This window comes from Nymphalis io, chromosome 28 (assembly GCF_905147045.1).
Source record: "Nymphalis io chromosome 28, ilAglIoxx1.1, whole genome shotgun sequence".
NCBI lineage: Eukaryota > Metazoa > Arthropoda > Insecta > Lepidoptera > Nymphalidae > Nymphalis > Nymphalis io.
Genome location: NC_065915.1, coordinates 3,470,087 through 3,485,116, shown reverse-complemented (window position 1 = coordinate 3,485,116; position 15,030 = coordinate 3,470,087). Strand labels below are relative to the sequence as shown.

Genomic DNA, 15,030 nt, shown 5'->3' with positions numbered 1-15,030 from the left:
AATACTCACTGATTATTTTAATAATGTTATAATCAAAAGCTGTTTATATACCATCAAGATTTTATTAAATAAAGTTTTATATGATGTTTTCTTAAATTATTTATTTTTCATTTGAGCAGAGACCACTTAAGTTGCTCCTTTGCGGATTGTAGGACCTGAAAAAAATTAAATGTCAAGTTTTTTGTGTTCAAACCTACTATTATAATTATTCCAACTAACATGTGTCAATGACGTCATAACCAATAACCTCTTAAGACATTTTCAAAATCATCTAACATCAATATATAATGTTTATATAATATTATGTTTTTTTATTATAATATGATCCAACCGATACATGTAAAGAGTATTAATTTTCTTCAAATGACGCATGTTATCCTATATCCTATTCTACAGAGGATAGGATAGGAATTCAGTTCCATATAAAATGATGATGCATTTTTTTCAAAATCAACCTGGAGACTCCAACATGTTTGTTTTCCTTGTACTTTCGATTTGTCCGTCCAAGCTGGCTTCAATTGCAAATGTAGTAACATTATAGATAAATAAAATAACTTGTATAATAAAATGTAATTTTAAAGAAAAAATAATATAATACATGTTTTAAAAATTATCATATTGATTAATTAAAAATGTTTAATTAAAATCTTGATTTAAAATTCACATATAGAGAATTCTAGAAGAGAATGATGAGTAAAAAAAAAAAACTGATCTAGTACAAGCGGAAACAATGAAATATCTAATTAGTATATCCTAGTTAGTTCTGTAATTAGCAAAACTATATATAATCTATTCGAATGACAGAAGGCTTAAAGGTAAATAAACAGCTTTAACCTCGAATTGACATGATATCTATGGTCGTTGAATAATCTATGGTATTCTAATCATGGAAATATGTTTTTCATGTCGGCGATGTTGTTATCGCAAGTGAAATGAAAGTCAAGGCAAGAGATATAGTTAAGTGGAATATTATTAATAAAGATAAATTATGTATATTGCAGAGCTTATATGTATATAATCGCATACTCGTCCTCGTCCTGTCATTGGAATAGCATATAAAAATTTGATGATAGTTCTTATAATTACAAATATATTCTGACGTTTTTTTATGATATGTTCTAGGATACTTATAATGATGCATTAATTGCATACATTTCTAAAAATAAAATAAATTATTTACATTTCCATGTTTGCACCATACAAACAAAAAAATAAAATTTAAGGTGATTAATTAGTAGGTTAAGCGTGTTAGGATAAATTAAAAAAAATAATACAAAATCCACCCCAACATATAAATACTACTCTGCATATAAATAATAATGTTCAATTAATGTTAGAAAAAAAGGATACAAGTATAAAAAAAAAAAACAAAAACAATTAGCTATGAATATATTCTAAGATTTAACAGCTACAAACTATAATTGTTACGTGTAATGTTGCCATTTTCTTTGTTGAATTTTACTAATTGTTATTCATTAGGTTGTACAGAACCTGAAATGTGGAAGTGGATGTTAAATAAATTTAAAGAATAGCAACATTGTTAATGTTTTTAAAAAAAATAAAAATATGAAAATATTAAATAAGTATTGCCAGTTACCAAAATATAGATGTTAGTGATGAGATATAAAAACGTGACAAAAAATAAGATTAAAATATTTATTGGAACAAAAATGAAGTACATACAAAACAATAATACAAAAAATTCATCATTTATCAATAATATGTTTTGTTTAATTATATGTATTATATAACTTATTATTTTTATAATATATTTTAAAACGATTATTATACGATTTATCACAATTCGTTTTTTTTTTATTTGGAAATATCATTTAAAAAAATATACTCTAGCACCAAATGAGTGTAAAAATTATTATACATAAAGTTATTATTAACTGAATTAAATTAATTCATTCATTCATTTGCATATGATCTAGAGCAGTATGTTTTGGGTTGCCAGAAGAAATAAATAAAGGAACGTCAATATTTTATATCATACAGGAAAAAAATAATAATATCGGGGTGTTAATTATGGAAAAAAATTACACTAGAATTAGTTAATTATAAGAAATTTGAATGATATTGTTATGATATTTTTATAACTCCAGCGGAAGTTTTAACTGTAAATAAATTATAATTACTATCTGGTCTGTTCCTCTATTCCTACTGGTATATATATACATACATCCGTATTACTGGTGGTAGAGCTTTGTGCAAGCTCGTCTGGGTAGGTACCACCCACTCATCAGATATTCTACCGCAAAACAGCAGTACTTATTATTGTTGTGTTCCGGTTTGAAGGATGAGTGAGCCAGTGTAATTACAGGCACAAGGGACATAATAATAATCTTAGTTCCCAAGGTTGGTGGCGCATTGGCTATGTAAGCGATGGTTGACATTTCTTACAATGCCAATGTCTAAGGGCGTTTGGTGACACTTACCATCAGGTGGCCCATATGCTCGTCCGCCTTCCTATTCTATAAAATATATATATATATATATATATATATATATATACGTGTGTGTAGTTTTAGTAGTATTTGAAATAGTCTATTATATATTTATATACAACTCATTTGAGTTCAGTATCATTTTCTCTATTTGTCAAGAGATTTTGTTGCTTGGTAGCTATTGACTAGCTTTAGCGTTATTAATAATAAAATATATTCGATACAATCAATTTCATGTAAATTCTTCAAATTTTTAATAATTATTATGTTCAAATTTCGACCACTAAACTTTTTATTTATGTCAAAGATCATATTTTATCTGGCAACCCCACACATGACACCAATAACCTTGTCTCTTAGTGATTGATGGTTTTACAGTCTGTTATTTACCAAATACTTTGTTCTACGACTTTTATCTTACTATGGTACCCTGTTCATAAAATATATGGCAATGTTTTTTGTTCACTTTTTTTAGAACGTTTTTTTTTCATAAATCGAATTTAATTAAACGAAACTTAAGCTGTTTACATACACGGTGAGTTTGCGCATACAATGTACATACAAATGCCACATAAGATAGACTTAGCTAGAGCCTAGAACAGCTCGATTCATTACAAGTTCTATAGAAAAATGAATTATTACTAAATAATTAATATATTTATATTATTTATAGAGTTCCAAGTGGCCATTCGTTTTTTAGGTAAGGTTGATATTTGATTGATATTCGAAAGCCAATTTGTTTTACATATTTACTATTATATATAAGCTGAAGAGTTTATTTGTCTGATCGCTTTAATATCAACTACCAATCTGTTTAAAAAAACTAAACTATATAACATCTATGTATTCATTGTATATATTTTAAGAACAGTTAGTAGTCAAACTTACTGATTTTTTTATGTGGAAGAGCTGGGATTCTTAGCACAGGTTAACTCAGTAACTTGTACCCCTCCCCACAGTTTAAGTTAAAGAAATAAACCATCTTCTTATTATTTATTATTATTTGTGATGGTGTGCTCAAAATAATTGTTTTGTTTAATAATTCATATGATATTAATTTCATTCAAAATTAAATATATATTTTAATTGATTGCTCTAAATATTAATCTGCTTTAGCTCTGCGCTATAACAAAAAAGCAATAATTTAAAAAAAAATTGCGTTTCTGTCCTGCCAGTAAATTATAAAAGGAAAAAAAATAAGTAAAGTCATTACATATCATATTTTAACTGCAGTGCTATTTTGTAAGAACTCACTTCATATGTCACTTGTATATCATTTAAATATCATAATTATTATAGTCAATCTCGCATATAACTTGACATTACACATTAAATTATTTTCATTATTATTATCTGACATTACACAATTCTGCAATGAGTTTTATATGGTATCAAGAAGATCACTCAAGTGTACGCAATTAGTAATTATTGTTTATAAGGGCAGGAGACCTCATAGTATTGATAATAGTTTATTTGTTAGCGCAACCCCAAAATATTATAAACCAAATGCAAATACGTTTTTGTTTTTTTTTTCCTTTAATAGACAATTCTTTGACTCTGGATTTATAGTATAGTGATTAGTTGTACTTCCTGGTTGTGGGGTCGCTGGTAATTGGTGGTCTGCAGTAATGAGCTAGTGTACCACATCACCACTCAATTCCTTAATCATTAATTACTTAATATGCGATGCTATTCCTCATAAAAATTATTTTTGAAATACTTTCAAATTTGACTTCTGCTAAGTCATAATAACATTCTACGAGCTTGAGATAGCGATTGAATTTTATAAAAATTAAAATATTGCTTTAAAGTTAGTTGTATAACATGATCAATCAATGCAAATGAATTTAAAACAACCTGTATATTCATTTATATATATATTTTTATCACTGTAAAACATTTTTGTTTGTATCTATATACAAACTCAACTAAAAAAATAATATTGAAAAGCAACATAGCGAAGACAGCTTCAATGAAAAAAAAAACTTACTTAATAAATGAACGGCCACTTACTAAAATTATGTAATTTTTCAAAATGGTGGTACAGATTAATAATAAACAATTGTTTGAACAATTGAACTCAATTAAAATACATAATCTATTCTCAAAGCAAGCAATCCTTTAAATTTTATCTACAGTCAACTATTACATATACACAGTATATAATATGTATATAATATATATTATTTCATTAAAATTTGTACAAGCGTAAACAATTAAATATATACTACTATTTCCAGGCTAGTTTATTAATAAAACTATATACAGCCCATTCGAATGAAACAAGTTAAAGTAAATAAACAAGTTTGAAAGGAGAAAGTTTGGCCTTGAATTGATATGATATTAATTATGGATTCGTGAAAAAATGGCGTTTTTAATGTGAACGAAGTTTTTATCCGAATTTCGTAGTAGTGATGTGTTATTAGAAATAAAGGTGTATTAATCGAGACCGGTCTGTAGTTTTGTAGTGCGAAATATTCTATATTCTTCTGAGTTATTAACAATTTGCATGGAATATTTAATATTTAAGCCGAGATGGCCCTGTGGTAAGAACGCGTGAATCTTAACCGATGATCGTGGGTTCAAACCCGGGCAAGCACCACTGAATTTTCATGTGCTTAATTTGTGATTATAATTCATCTCGTGCTTTACGGTGAAGGAAAACATCGTGAGGAAACCTGCATGTGTCTAATTTCACTGAAATTCTGCCACATGTGAATTCTACCAACCCGCATTGGAGCAGCGTGGTGGAATAAGCTCCAAACCTTCTCCTCAAAAAGAGGAGAGGAGGCCTTTAGCCCAGCAGTGGGACATTCACAGGCTGTTACGGTTACGGTATGGAATATTTATATATATTTAGAAAGATTTGTTTATCTTTAGTCCTTATGTCATTGAAATAAAGTAGTAGGGTTTATTTGTTTTTTTTTTTCTTTGTACAGATAATATGAAAAAATTATCATGGACAAAAAATACTTAATGCTATTTTTTATTATACAAGTACAAAGCGGATCTATCTCAAAAAGACCAAAAAATTAGCTTCCAGTGAACCTTAGAGTTCTCTGTGGAATTCATTTTATTTAGATTTAAAACATTTAATTTATAATACATAGAAACTATGTACATATGTAATAAATATATATAATCATCAAAATACTAGAAAAATATAGAAAGACTTTTTAGTGGGGTGTAAACGACCCTTTTTCTTTGGCAGAAACTGGTTAAGCTAGAATCATAGTGATTTTTATATGTTTTAGTTTAGGTTAAACGATATGTGAACTTGAGAAGTTGATATTGAGTTACCATGACGATTCAAAGCGATTTTATGGATCTACTTATACTTATATAAAGAATATTTTAATTACTTGATCCCGTTGAGCATGGGTCTAGTCAATAATAATAAACTATTTAATCGAATTATTATTATTCAGAGAAGACTAACTATTATATTTGTTTGATTTTAAATGTTTCTTGTAAAATAATTCAAAAGTTAATATTAAATATGAAACTTGTTAACTACTTTTTTATATTGTTTACAACTTATACAAATTATTAATGAAACAGAATATTATTTAGAGCTACCAAAATAACTTATTAAAGTGGTCCATTACCTGGACTACTGTTTGCTCTCCCAGCGGTACGTCCTCAGTACGGAGAGCTGCTCGACCAACGATGGATGTTGGATCAGCGTCCAGGATTACTCTGTAATTAATAAATAATATTGAATAGAATTAACATTTTAATCACTGTTTACTTTATCATATATTATTTTAGTCAACAATCTGCTATGCTTTTTTGTGAAGACTTGATTGGTGTGTGTGTTTTTTTAATTTAATATTTTTATGTGTTTACCTGTTTGTCTTCCTAATAACAAATAAGTTTTTTATTAAGCCTGCAATCGCATTGGAGCAGAATAATGGAAAAACTTCAAAAATTTTTGTCCGTTGTCGTGTGACTGAGTATCAATCTTGTGACGAGTTTAGAAAGATGAAATTTGTAGAAAGGAAAATGAGTCTGTTTTTTTTTTGTATTAATATAGCGCCTAATAAAATTACAATAAGTTTATATAAAAGAATTTACATAATAAAACACAAATTACGTAAAGAACTAATAAAACTAATGGCATTTCAACACAAGAAAGTAAGATATTGTTTATTTATAATTTCTATAATTATCTAGAGATGTGCACTTGCTTCTAGAAATCAGGAGGAAGATTATATTATAAGAGATATATATTTATTTTAAGCTCACCCTCCATCACAGATCTCGTCGAAGGCCAGCATCACAGCATCCAAATTGTCCAAGAGCATACGCTTCTCGACGTTCCTCCTTAATAGGATGCTGACGGACTCATAAAGGGCGTTGAGGACTGATTGAAGGATTAGCTGAAATAGATAGTTAAGAGATTGAGCAATATTATAAGGTGCCCCATCAATATTAGTTTCATAAATTATGCAACAGGATAGTTTAGTACTTATGTCTATTATATGGGTTCTTTATATAATTTTTAATGGAGTCAGTTTTTATGTACTAGATATTGATAGGTTAAAAATTACAATTTTATTTTGGGTATTATTTTTAACTGCCTAACCTTTAAGGCCCTAGATCCCAGGTTCAAAAGTGTAATTATTATATTATATAAGGTAGTGTTACAAAAGTCGTTGATACTGTGTGAGTAAATATGAGCAGAGTCGATTTTGAAAAGATAAAATGTGAGTATAAAGAATTCCGAACTATGTTTGTATTTCAACATAGGAAAACATTGCAACACAACCTGCATGAGTCGGATCAAAATCAGCCATATGTACATCTACCGCCCTAAAATACAGAAATGGCAGTAGACAGGCCATATGATGCAAGACAACAGAGGCAAATGGAGTATGGCAATCATTGAATGGTATCCCAAAGACGGTAAAAGGAACTATAATAAATATATAATTGTATATTTATTTATTTGGATCTGCAACAGTTGTACATAACACACATTCAAATCATTTTTACATTAACTTAAAACTAACTATGCACAATCCATTGCAGGAGCACACACCATTCACAAACACAATTACAAAATATACAAATCAAAAATAAAATAAAAACAGAAAATAAAAATATTTAAATAAAGAACAAAAAACAATAACAGAAGCAAAAGGTAGTAACTAATTACATTTTTAAATAAATTAACAGTTTATATTTAAAGAAACATCACATTCTTTCATGAACGACGAGAGCCAGTCACAACCAATGTCCAGTGTTACTGTGTTTTTTACACAATAATTATATTATAATGAAGATAGTTTAAACATACCTCATTCTCATGGGAGCTTCCCATGACATAGAAGAAGAGATCGACATTATTCTTGTAGACACATGTCAACCCATCCAGCATTATAATTTCAGCATTGGCTCTAAAATATGAATTTATATGAATTAATAAATAGTTTATGCTTATAATATACCTGAATCCGCTGATGGTGAATCTTACTACCTGTGCCCGTAGTACATCATTGCCGTATGAAATATTAACCATTCCATACATTGCCAATGTACCACTGATATTGGCGACTAAATGTTAAGCCTACTGCCTGAAGTGTCACTGGCTTACTCACCCTACCAACGAAAACACAATAATACAGAATATTTAGGTGGTCCAGTATGTAATGAGTTAGTGGTACCTCCCTTACGACCAAGTTATGCTTAAAAAGGATATGATGAATGGTGTCATTTATATAATATAAATAATAGCTACCCTTTGTAAGCTTAGTAAATTTACCCTAAGCAGTTTCAGTTAAAAAAAAACAATGCATACGCAACTGATCATCAGCATGACAAATAAATCTCAAAACCGAAAATGCTTTTTATCAAGTTTATTGACAAACTGTTATTTTAGTAAATTTTTATTTACATACATTTACTTTTAGCTGAAATATGTAAAAAATGTATGCTTTGGAGAGCATGTAAAGACAGTAGGTTTTTCACCTGAACTTTCTATTTGCATTCACTCAAGTTTCCATTAAAAATGGTTACTGTAGCCAAAATAAGTTATAATATCATGGAATTCTATAATACTGAGTATATTTATATTTTACCTGTGTGTCTTATTAAAGAGGTTCTTTTCAAATGCCTTCTGTTCCTTGGCTGTTGGCAGAATATCTTTGTCATAATATTTTGCAAGTAATCTGTTACCGTCATTGTCTAGGATACACATTCCTTTGACTATGTAGAGAGTTGGTTCCTGAAAGTTTAAAAAAGCCTTAATCTAATAATTTTAAAATAAATACAATCCAAGTCTGTTATCATAAAGCGCCTAAAATGTCCCTCTGTAGAGAGAAGCCTTTCTCTCTACAGAGGGACCCCTCTCCTCAAAAGGTGAAGGTACCTATCAGTCTGCTATTACGCAAGTTGATTTAATTAATTCATTTATTTATAATAATTAAGCATTTACATCAATCGATTTAAAAAAACGGTTTTGCTAACTCAATTCTTTGTAATATGTAAAACAAACCAAAAAACTATTTAATACAAGTAATTATTATCGTAAGACTATTAAATATTTCATATCTAATTTGTCTTTATCATGTCATATTGAATGGGATGGTATTACTTATGTTTTTAATCATTTAACTAATTTAATCGGGTATTTGTATTGAGTGTTTGGTTATTTCATCATTTTATTGTAAATAATATTTTTCATTACAAATGATAATAAACTTACAAATAAAGCTCCATCAATTGTTCCCGTGTGAACCATTTTGTTGTTTTATAAGAGATTGTTTTTTTAAATTACACTGAAATTATTATCAAGCCCGAGTTGACGTGTTTATATATTTGACAGTAATGTAAAGTGACGTACCGCCGACGTGCCAAATGCCAACTACAATCAGAGTGCCCATCACTAGATATATACAGCTACATTATTAAAAATCGAAAAGAAAAAAAAATACAAAAACACTTATATTTATATAATAAAATAACCAGATTAGACATCTTTTGAAATTTATTTACTATCTATTGATAGTTTGTTGTTTATATCAATAAAAACATATAATGTAATATCTATAGAATTAGTAGAACTATTTACTCGGCTTAACTCAGGTTATTTATAAAATTCTATTGACTACTAATACAAATATAAAGACAAATTTATTTTATTCAGTAAAAAAACCACATTATTTAATAGTATAATAATAAATAAGATTACATACCGATCGAGGGCTTTTATATTCCTCATGAGATTGCGTTATGTAAATTCATCAAACTTTTTTTTTTGTTAAATTGATATAGGTTACGCCATTATCTTTACCAGACTGTCTTACACTACCTCGTTTACTAAAAATATAGCCGGAGATGGGGCTGTCACTGCAGGCATTTCAATGGTAGCAAAAATATAAGGAGGATATTAAAAGCATCGGCAGCACCGATCACAGAATTTAGGGCAGAATAAGGTTGTGTTTTAGTGCTCCTTACGCTCCACCAAAGTAGCGCAATTTGAGTCTTGACCCTTGATGCTTAAATCGTCCTCATCACCTTATCTAGAAAAGAACATATGGCCTTGATTAGTCTCCAACGCGCAGCCGTTTGGATCTCAAAATATTTTACATAATAATAATAACGATATTATTTTATTTGCATTTTTATTGACATTTATATTTTAGCGTAACATCTGATATTTGAGGCGACTGCTCCTTTCGCCCACGACTGGCGCTGAAAATCACTCAAGATCACTTGAAGTCTAAAATAGACCTTGGTTTTGTATCGGTCATGTGTGATGTGTGCGTAATAAATTATCTTTAAATAATATAATACAATAAAATATATTTTTTATTTAATTAAATAATTTTTTTTTTTAAATAAAACAAAGATATACACATAAAATCTAAAAATATCCAACACCAATTTGATATTTAGTCGTAACCAATAAATAACAGCACTAATTTTAATTATTTCGCGGCATTTGACACGTTATGGAGGAAGATGGCGGCCGGGAATAGACAACAGACGTTCCTTTTGATGTCAGCGAATCAAATTACAAAAGATGTTTCGACATACATTAGAACTTAGATGCTTCGGTTTAATGGAACGACTATTTTTGTTTACAAAATTGTAAATTTATAGCGACATCACAGCAAATAGTTCTAGCGAGGCATTTAAGTTAGTGGTTAGTTTGGAAATGTTAGGCAGTTTGTAGTATGATTTGCTGTCGTAAATATAATTTAAACAAAGAAATCGTAGTGTGTATAATTAGGTATCGAAGAAATAAGAATTATAATTGTATAAGTAGATTTTGACTTTATTGGCTATAGATTAGCAATTTGCAAAAGACCAGCAAATAATGCTCATACAGGAATTTTCTTTTATGAATACTTATAATTTAATTCAATAAATCAGTGTCGACCGCTATCAATATAAAATATATAAAAAAGCTCTTTAAGCTGCGTAGTGGTTGGGTGTGAACTATTTTCTAATTATAACTACAACTTTTACTTGGTAGTGGTACCACCCAATCAGAAGATATTATACTCTAAACGGCAAAGTATTGTTGTATACCAGTTTGAAGGATGTGAGTGAGTCAGCGTAATTACAGGCACAAGGGACATAACATCTTAGTTCCCAAGGTTGGTGACGCATTGGCAATTTACGGTAAGATTAATATTTCTTACAGTGCCAATGTTTATGGGCGTTGATAAAATACATAATAGTACAGTAAATAGGAAAGGAACAGGAATCAATAAAATCAAATCGAAATTTACTTTACTTAAGTAGGTTCTTGCAATTTTTTTGAATTGTCATTTTAAATATTTCTCAAGCATGATTTACTAATGAATTGGTTTCAACTATATGTGGTTGAAATTGTATCACCACAGAAATCGTGTATATCGCGTGTGTGGCATTTTTTTAGTTTTTTATTTATTTTTTGATTGAGTTGTTTCGCTTCGTTATATGCCAATCTTAGTTCCAATATATACCGATCCATATATATTGTATTGATTGTAGTGCGCTGCCACCTACACCTTCATGTGGCCATACGATGCCTGACATCAAAATCAGGCAAAGTGATGTGCGTGCGGAGCTGCAATCACTTGATGTACGGAAAGCTAGCGGTCCCGATGGAATACCAGCCATAGTGCTGAATAAGTGCGCAGCGGAGCAGTCTCCTGTGTTAACGCGCCTGTTCCAACTTTCTCTCTCTTCGGGATGTGTGCCGGAGGCTTGGAGAAGAGCTAATGTGCAAGCGGTTCCCAAAAAAGGGGATCGGTCTGACCCGGCATATTATCGGCCAATAGCTATCACCTCAGTACTTTGTTAAGGTGATGGAACGTATTTTAAACAACCAACTGATCCATTACCTAGAAGATCACTGTCTAATTAATGATCGTCAGTACGGGTTTCGACCAAAAACGGTCCACAGGTGATCTTCTAGCGTACGTAACACACCTCTGGGGTGAAGCTATCGACAAGCATGGAGAATCGTTGGCTGTCAGCCTCGATATCTCCAAGGCTTTCGACAGGGTCTGGCACAGAAGTCTTCTCTCCAAGCTGCCGGCATATGGTCTGCCTGCTCAGCTATGCACCTGGATTGCCAGCTTCCTACACAAGCGTAGCCTTCGTGTTTTAGTTAATGGTTGCGCTTCACAATTCTATGTAGTGAATGCTGGGGTCCCCCAGGGATCTGTGCTATCTCCCACACTCTTTCTTTTGCATATCAATGATATGCTCTCTCTTAGGAACATACATTGCTATGCAGACGATAATACAGCGCATGGTGGATACCACGGACGCGCAGTGGCTGGGCGAGCGGAAATTGAGGAGAGGCGGAAGGATCTTGTCATTGAACTCGATAGGACGTTAGGGCTCATCGCCAAATGGGGCTCTGATAATCTTGTTAAGTTTAATGCCAAGAAAACACAGATATGCGCTCTCACAGCGAAAAAGTCAACATTTTCCCCTCTTCCCTCCCCCTGTGGTACTCCGCTGGTGATGCAAAGCAAAATCGCCATGCTGGGGATTGACGTTCGCTGCGACCTTAGTCCAAGGGATTACATCGAGGCTGTTATAAAAACAGCTTCACGGAAACTCGGAGTTCTGAACAAGGTGCGGCGTTTTTTCACGCCACAACAAAATACAGGTACGGTCTTGCGTGGAATATTGCTCGCACCTTTGGGATGGCTCCGCTAAGTACCTACTGGAGGCCTTGGACCGGTTGCAGCGACGTGCCGTACGCATTATTGGCGACGTAAAGGTCACAAACACCCTTGAACCTTTACAATTGCGCCGTGAGATAGTAGTACTGAGCGCTTTCTATCGACTGTATCACGGCGAGTGCTCTGAGGAATTATTATCTCTAATTCCTGCTTCCCCCTTCCTTCTTAAGTCCACGCGAGCTGGTTCTCGATGTCACCGCCTAACTGTGACATCAATTCCATCGCGAACAAAGAAATTTGGCAACTCCTTTCTTTGTCGCACTTCTAAAAAATGGAATTCTTTACCATCTCACGTGTTCCCCTCCTCTTACAACCCGGGTTCCTTCAAACGAGGCGTGAAGAGGCATCTTGCGGGCCGGCAAGGCGAAGGCGGCTAGTGCAGAACGTTTTTCCCGTCTGTACTGGCCGTCGTCGCGTTTGGACTCTACTACCACTTACCATCAGGTGGAGTAGAGTCATTTGCCCTCCCGGCGAATATATATATAATTACACGTAATGACTTTAACATCTGGTTTTGTGCCTGAATATTGTCGTCACGGTTTTGTCGTGTCATTGGATTATGAGAGTTGGATAACAGAGAGTGTATAGCCTATTCCCACCACAACAGGAATAAAGCGAAATAAACAACTTTGACACCGATATCAATTGACGCGATATTATTGGTCGAGATCTTGAATAATCTATGATATTCACTATGGATTAGCGCTAAAATGGTCTTCAATGTCAGTGAAGTTGTTATTGGAACTTTGGAAGTAAAATTAAAGTGGAAGTAAGTAGTTAAATGAAATAGTGTTTTATTATATAATAATGGTGTTTTCAATGTCCGCGAAGTTGTAATCGGAATTTCGAAAGTTAAATTTATGTGGTTAAAATTAGTTAAGTGGAATAGTATTGTATTATAAATAAAGGTAAAATAATCAAGAGCTTATAGTGCGTAATACAGCAGAACAATTAGAAAATTGCATGCAATTTGTAAATCTTAGGTTTGTTTAACTTTATTCCTACTTCGATTGGAATATGGTATACTTGTGTTTGCGCACACACTTGTGCACTATAATTATGTGCTCAGTATATTTTGAGAATTGTCACTGGGGTCGTAACTGATCAAGAATATACACGAAAGGTACGGGGAACAGGTCTGGTGAGATTTGATCACTTAAATCGCCACCTATGCTCTTATTGCTTGGAGTTTTTTCCACAATGCTGTGCGAATGCGAATAATAGTTACAAATGGTCTATTTAAAACTATATTATAACTAGCTGTTACTTTCCTCACACTTCGTTAGCCCTGCACTGGTGGTAGAGCTTTGTGCAAGCTCGTCTGAGTAGGTGCCACCCACTCATCAGATATTCTACCGCAAAACAGCAGTACTTGGTATTGTTGTGTTCCGGTTTGAAAGGTGAGTGAGCCAGTGTAATTACAGGCACAAGTGACAGAACATCTTAGTTCCCAAGGTTGGTGACGCATTGGTGATGTAAGCGATGGTTAACATTTCTTACAATGCCAATGTCTATGGGCGTTGGTGACCACTTACCATCAGGTGGCCCATATGTTCGTCCGCCTTCCTATTCCATAAAAAAATGTAATAATTGTTTTTAAACAATAAAAAAAGAATAACAGATAATAATTAAAAATGCATTTCTTGATTGCTGTAACAGTATGGTTAACATCCTTAATTTCAATATTAATTGATTAATATAATATTTTTCTTGACAACTGGAATTTTTTTCTTTTCTATGTTTTATACAAGTTAAGTGATTTTTATTTGTGCTCTGTAACTAATGTCTATTATTATATATATTTTACCTGTTAACAGTGCCGACCTGTTTTGTGTGCCATATTGAATAAATAAATAATATCTATGTCAGGATATATCCTATGCAACATTAATTACGTTCAGCAGTTTTTGCGTTATTGAATAACAAAAATACAAGCCCGTATTTATAATATTATTGTATCATAAAGATAATTAATTATACTGGTTTATAAGTATCCTTTAAAATTTCCTCCTTATTACATTAAATTGATCCTTCCGTCAAACCGTATTGCATTTCACCAACTAATTGCTACTAAAATACCTAAAAGACGCCTAATAATAGAATCTCGTACCGTAACTGCCTTCGTAAACGTTCGGCTAGCAAAAAACGAATTTAACAATTCCTAATATATATTGACCCTTGAAATAACACCAATTTGTGATGAACTGGGCTCATGTTATATTTGACGTTTATTTTGGTGTGATTCATAAATTTTGTTGGACTAGGCTCATTTAAATCATTTTAACGCCAAAACTGACTTTGAAATGATTCCTCGTTTCGATTTATATGTAACGACACGATCTCATAATATAATATATGTAGGTACATTTTCGTTTTAGGAATCT

General features: G+C 31.7%; 1 protein-coding gene across 3 annotated transcripts in view; it reads right to left on the bottom strand.

Moving 5' to 3' along the window:
- The window catches only part of LOC126779145 (coatomer subunit zeta-1), a 127,941-nt gene extending 118,643 nt beyond the window's left edge, over positions 1-9,298 (bottom strand). Inside the window, exons 1-6 of one of the 3 annotated variants that reach the window (XM_050503008.1) lie at positions 9,160-9,298; positions 8,534-8,679; positions 7,753-7,852; positions 6,699-6,832; positions 6,059-6,149; positions 43-155 (exon numbers count right to left, since the gene is read on the bottom strand). In XM_050503008.1, the coding sequence (XP_050358965.1) occupies positions 108-155; positions 6,059-6,149; positions 6,699-6,832; positions 7,753-7,852; positions 8,534-8,679; positions 9,160-9,195 (555 nt within the window). In that variant the 5' untranslated portion in view covers positions 9,196-9,298 and the 3' untranslated portion in view covers positions 43-107. Of the gene's footprint in view, positions 1-42; positions 156-1,374; positions 1,492-6,058; positions 6,150-6,698; positions 6,833-7,752; positions 7,853-8,533; positions 8,680-9,159 lie in introns of those variants that run through there. The other 2 variants (XM_050503010.1, XM_050503009.1) reach the window with 2 other exon arrangements.
- Between the last annotated feature and the right edge of the window lie 5,732 nt (positions 9,299-15,030).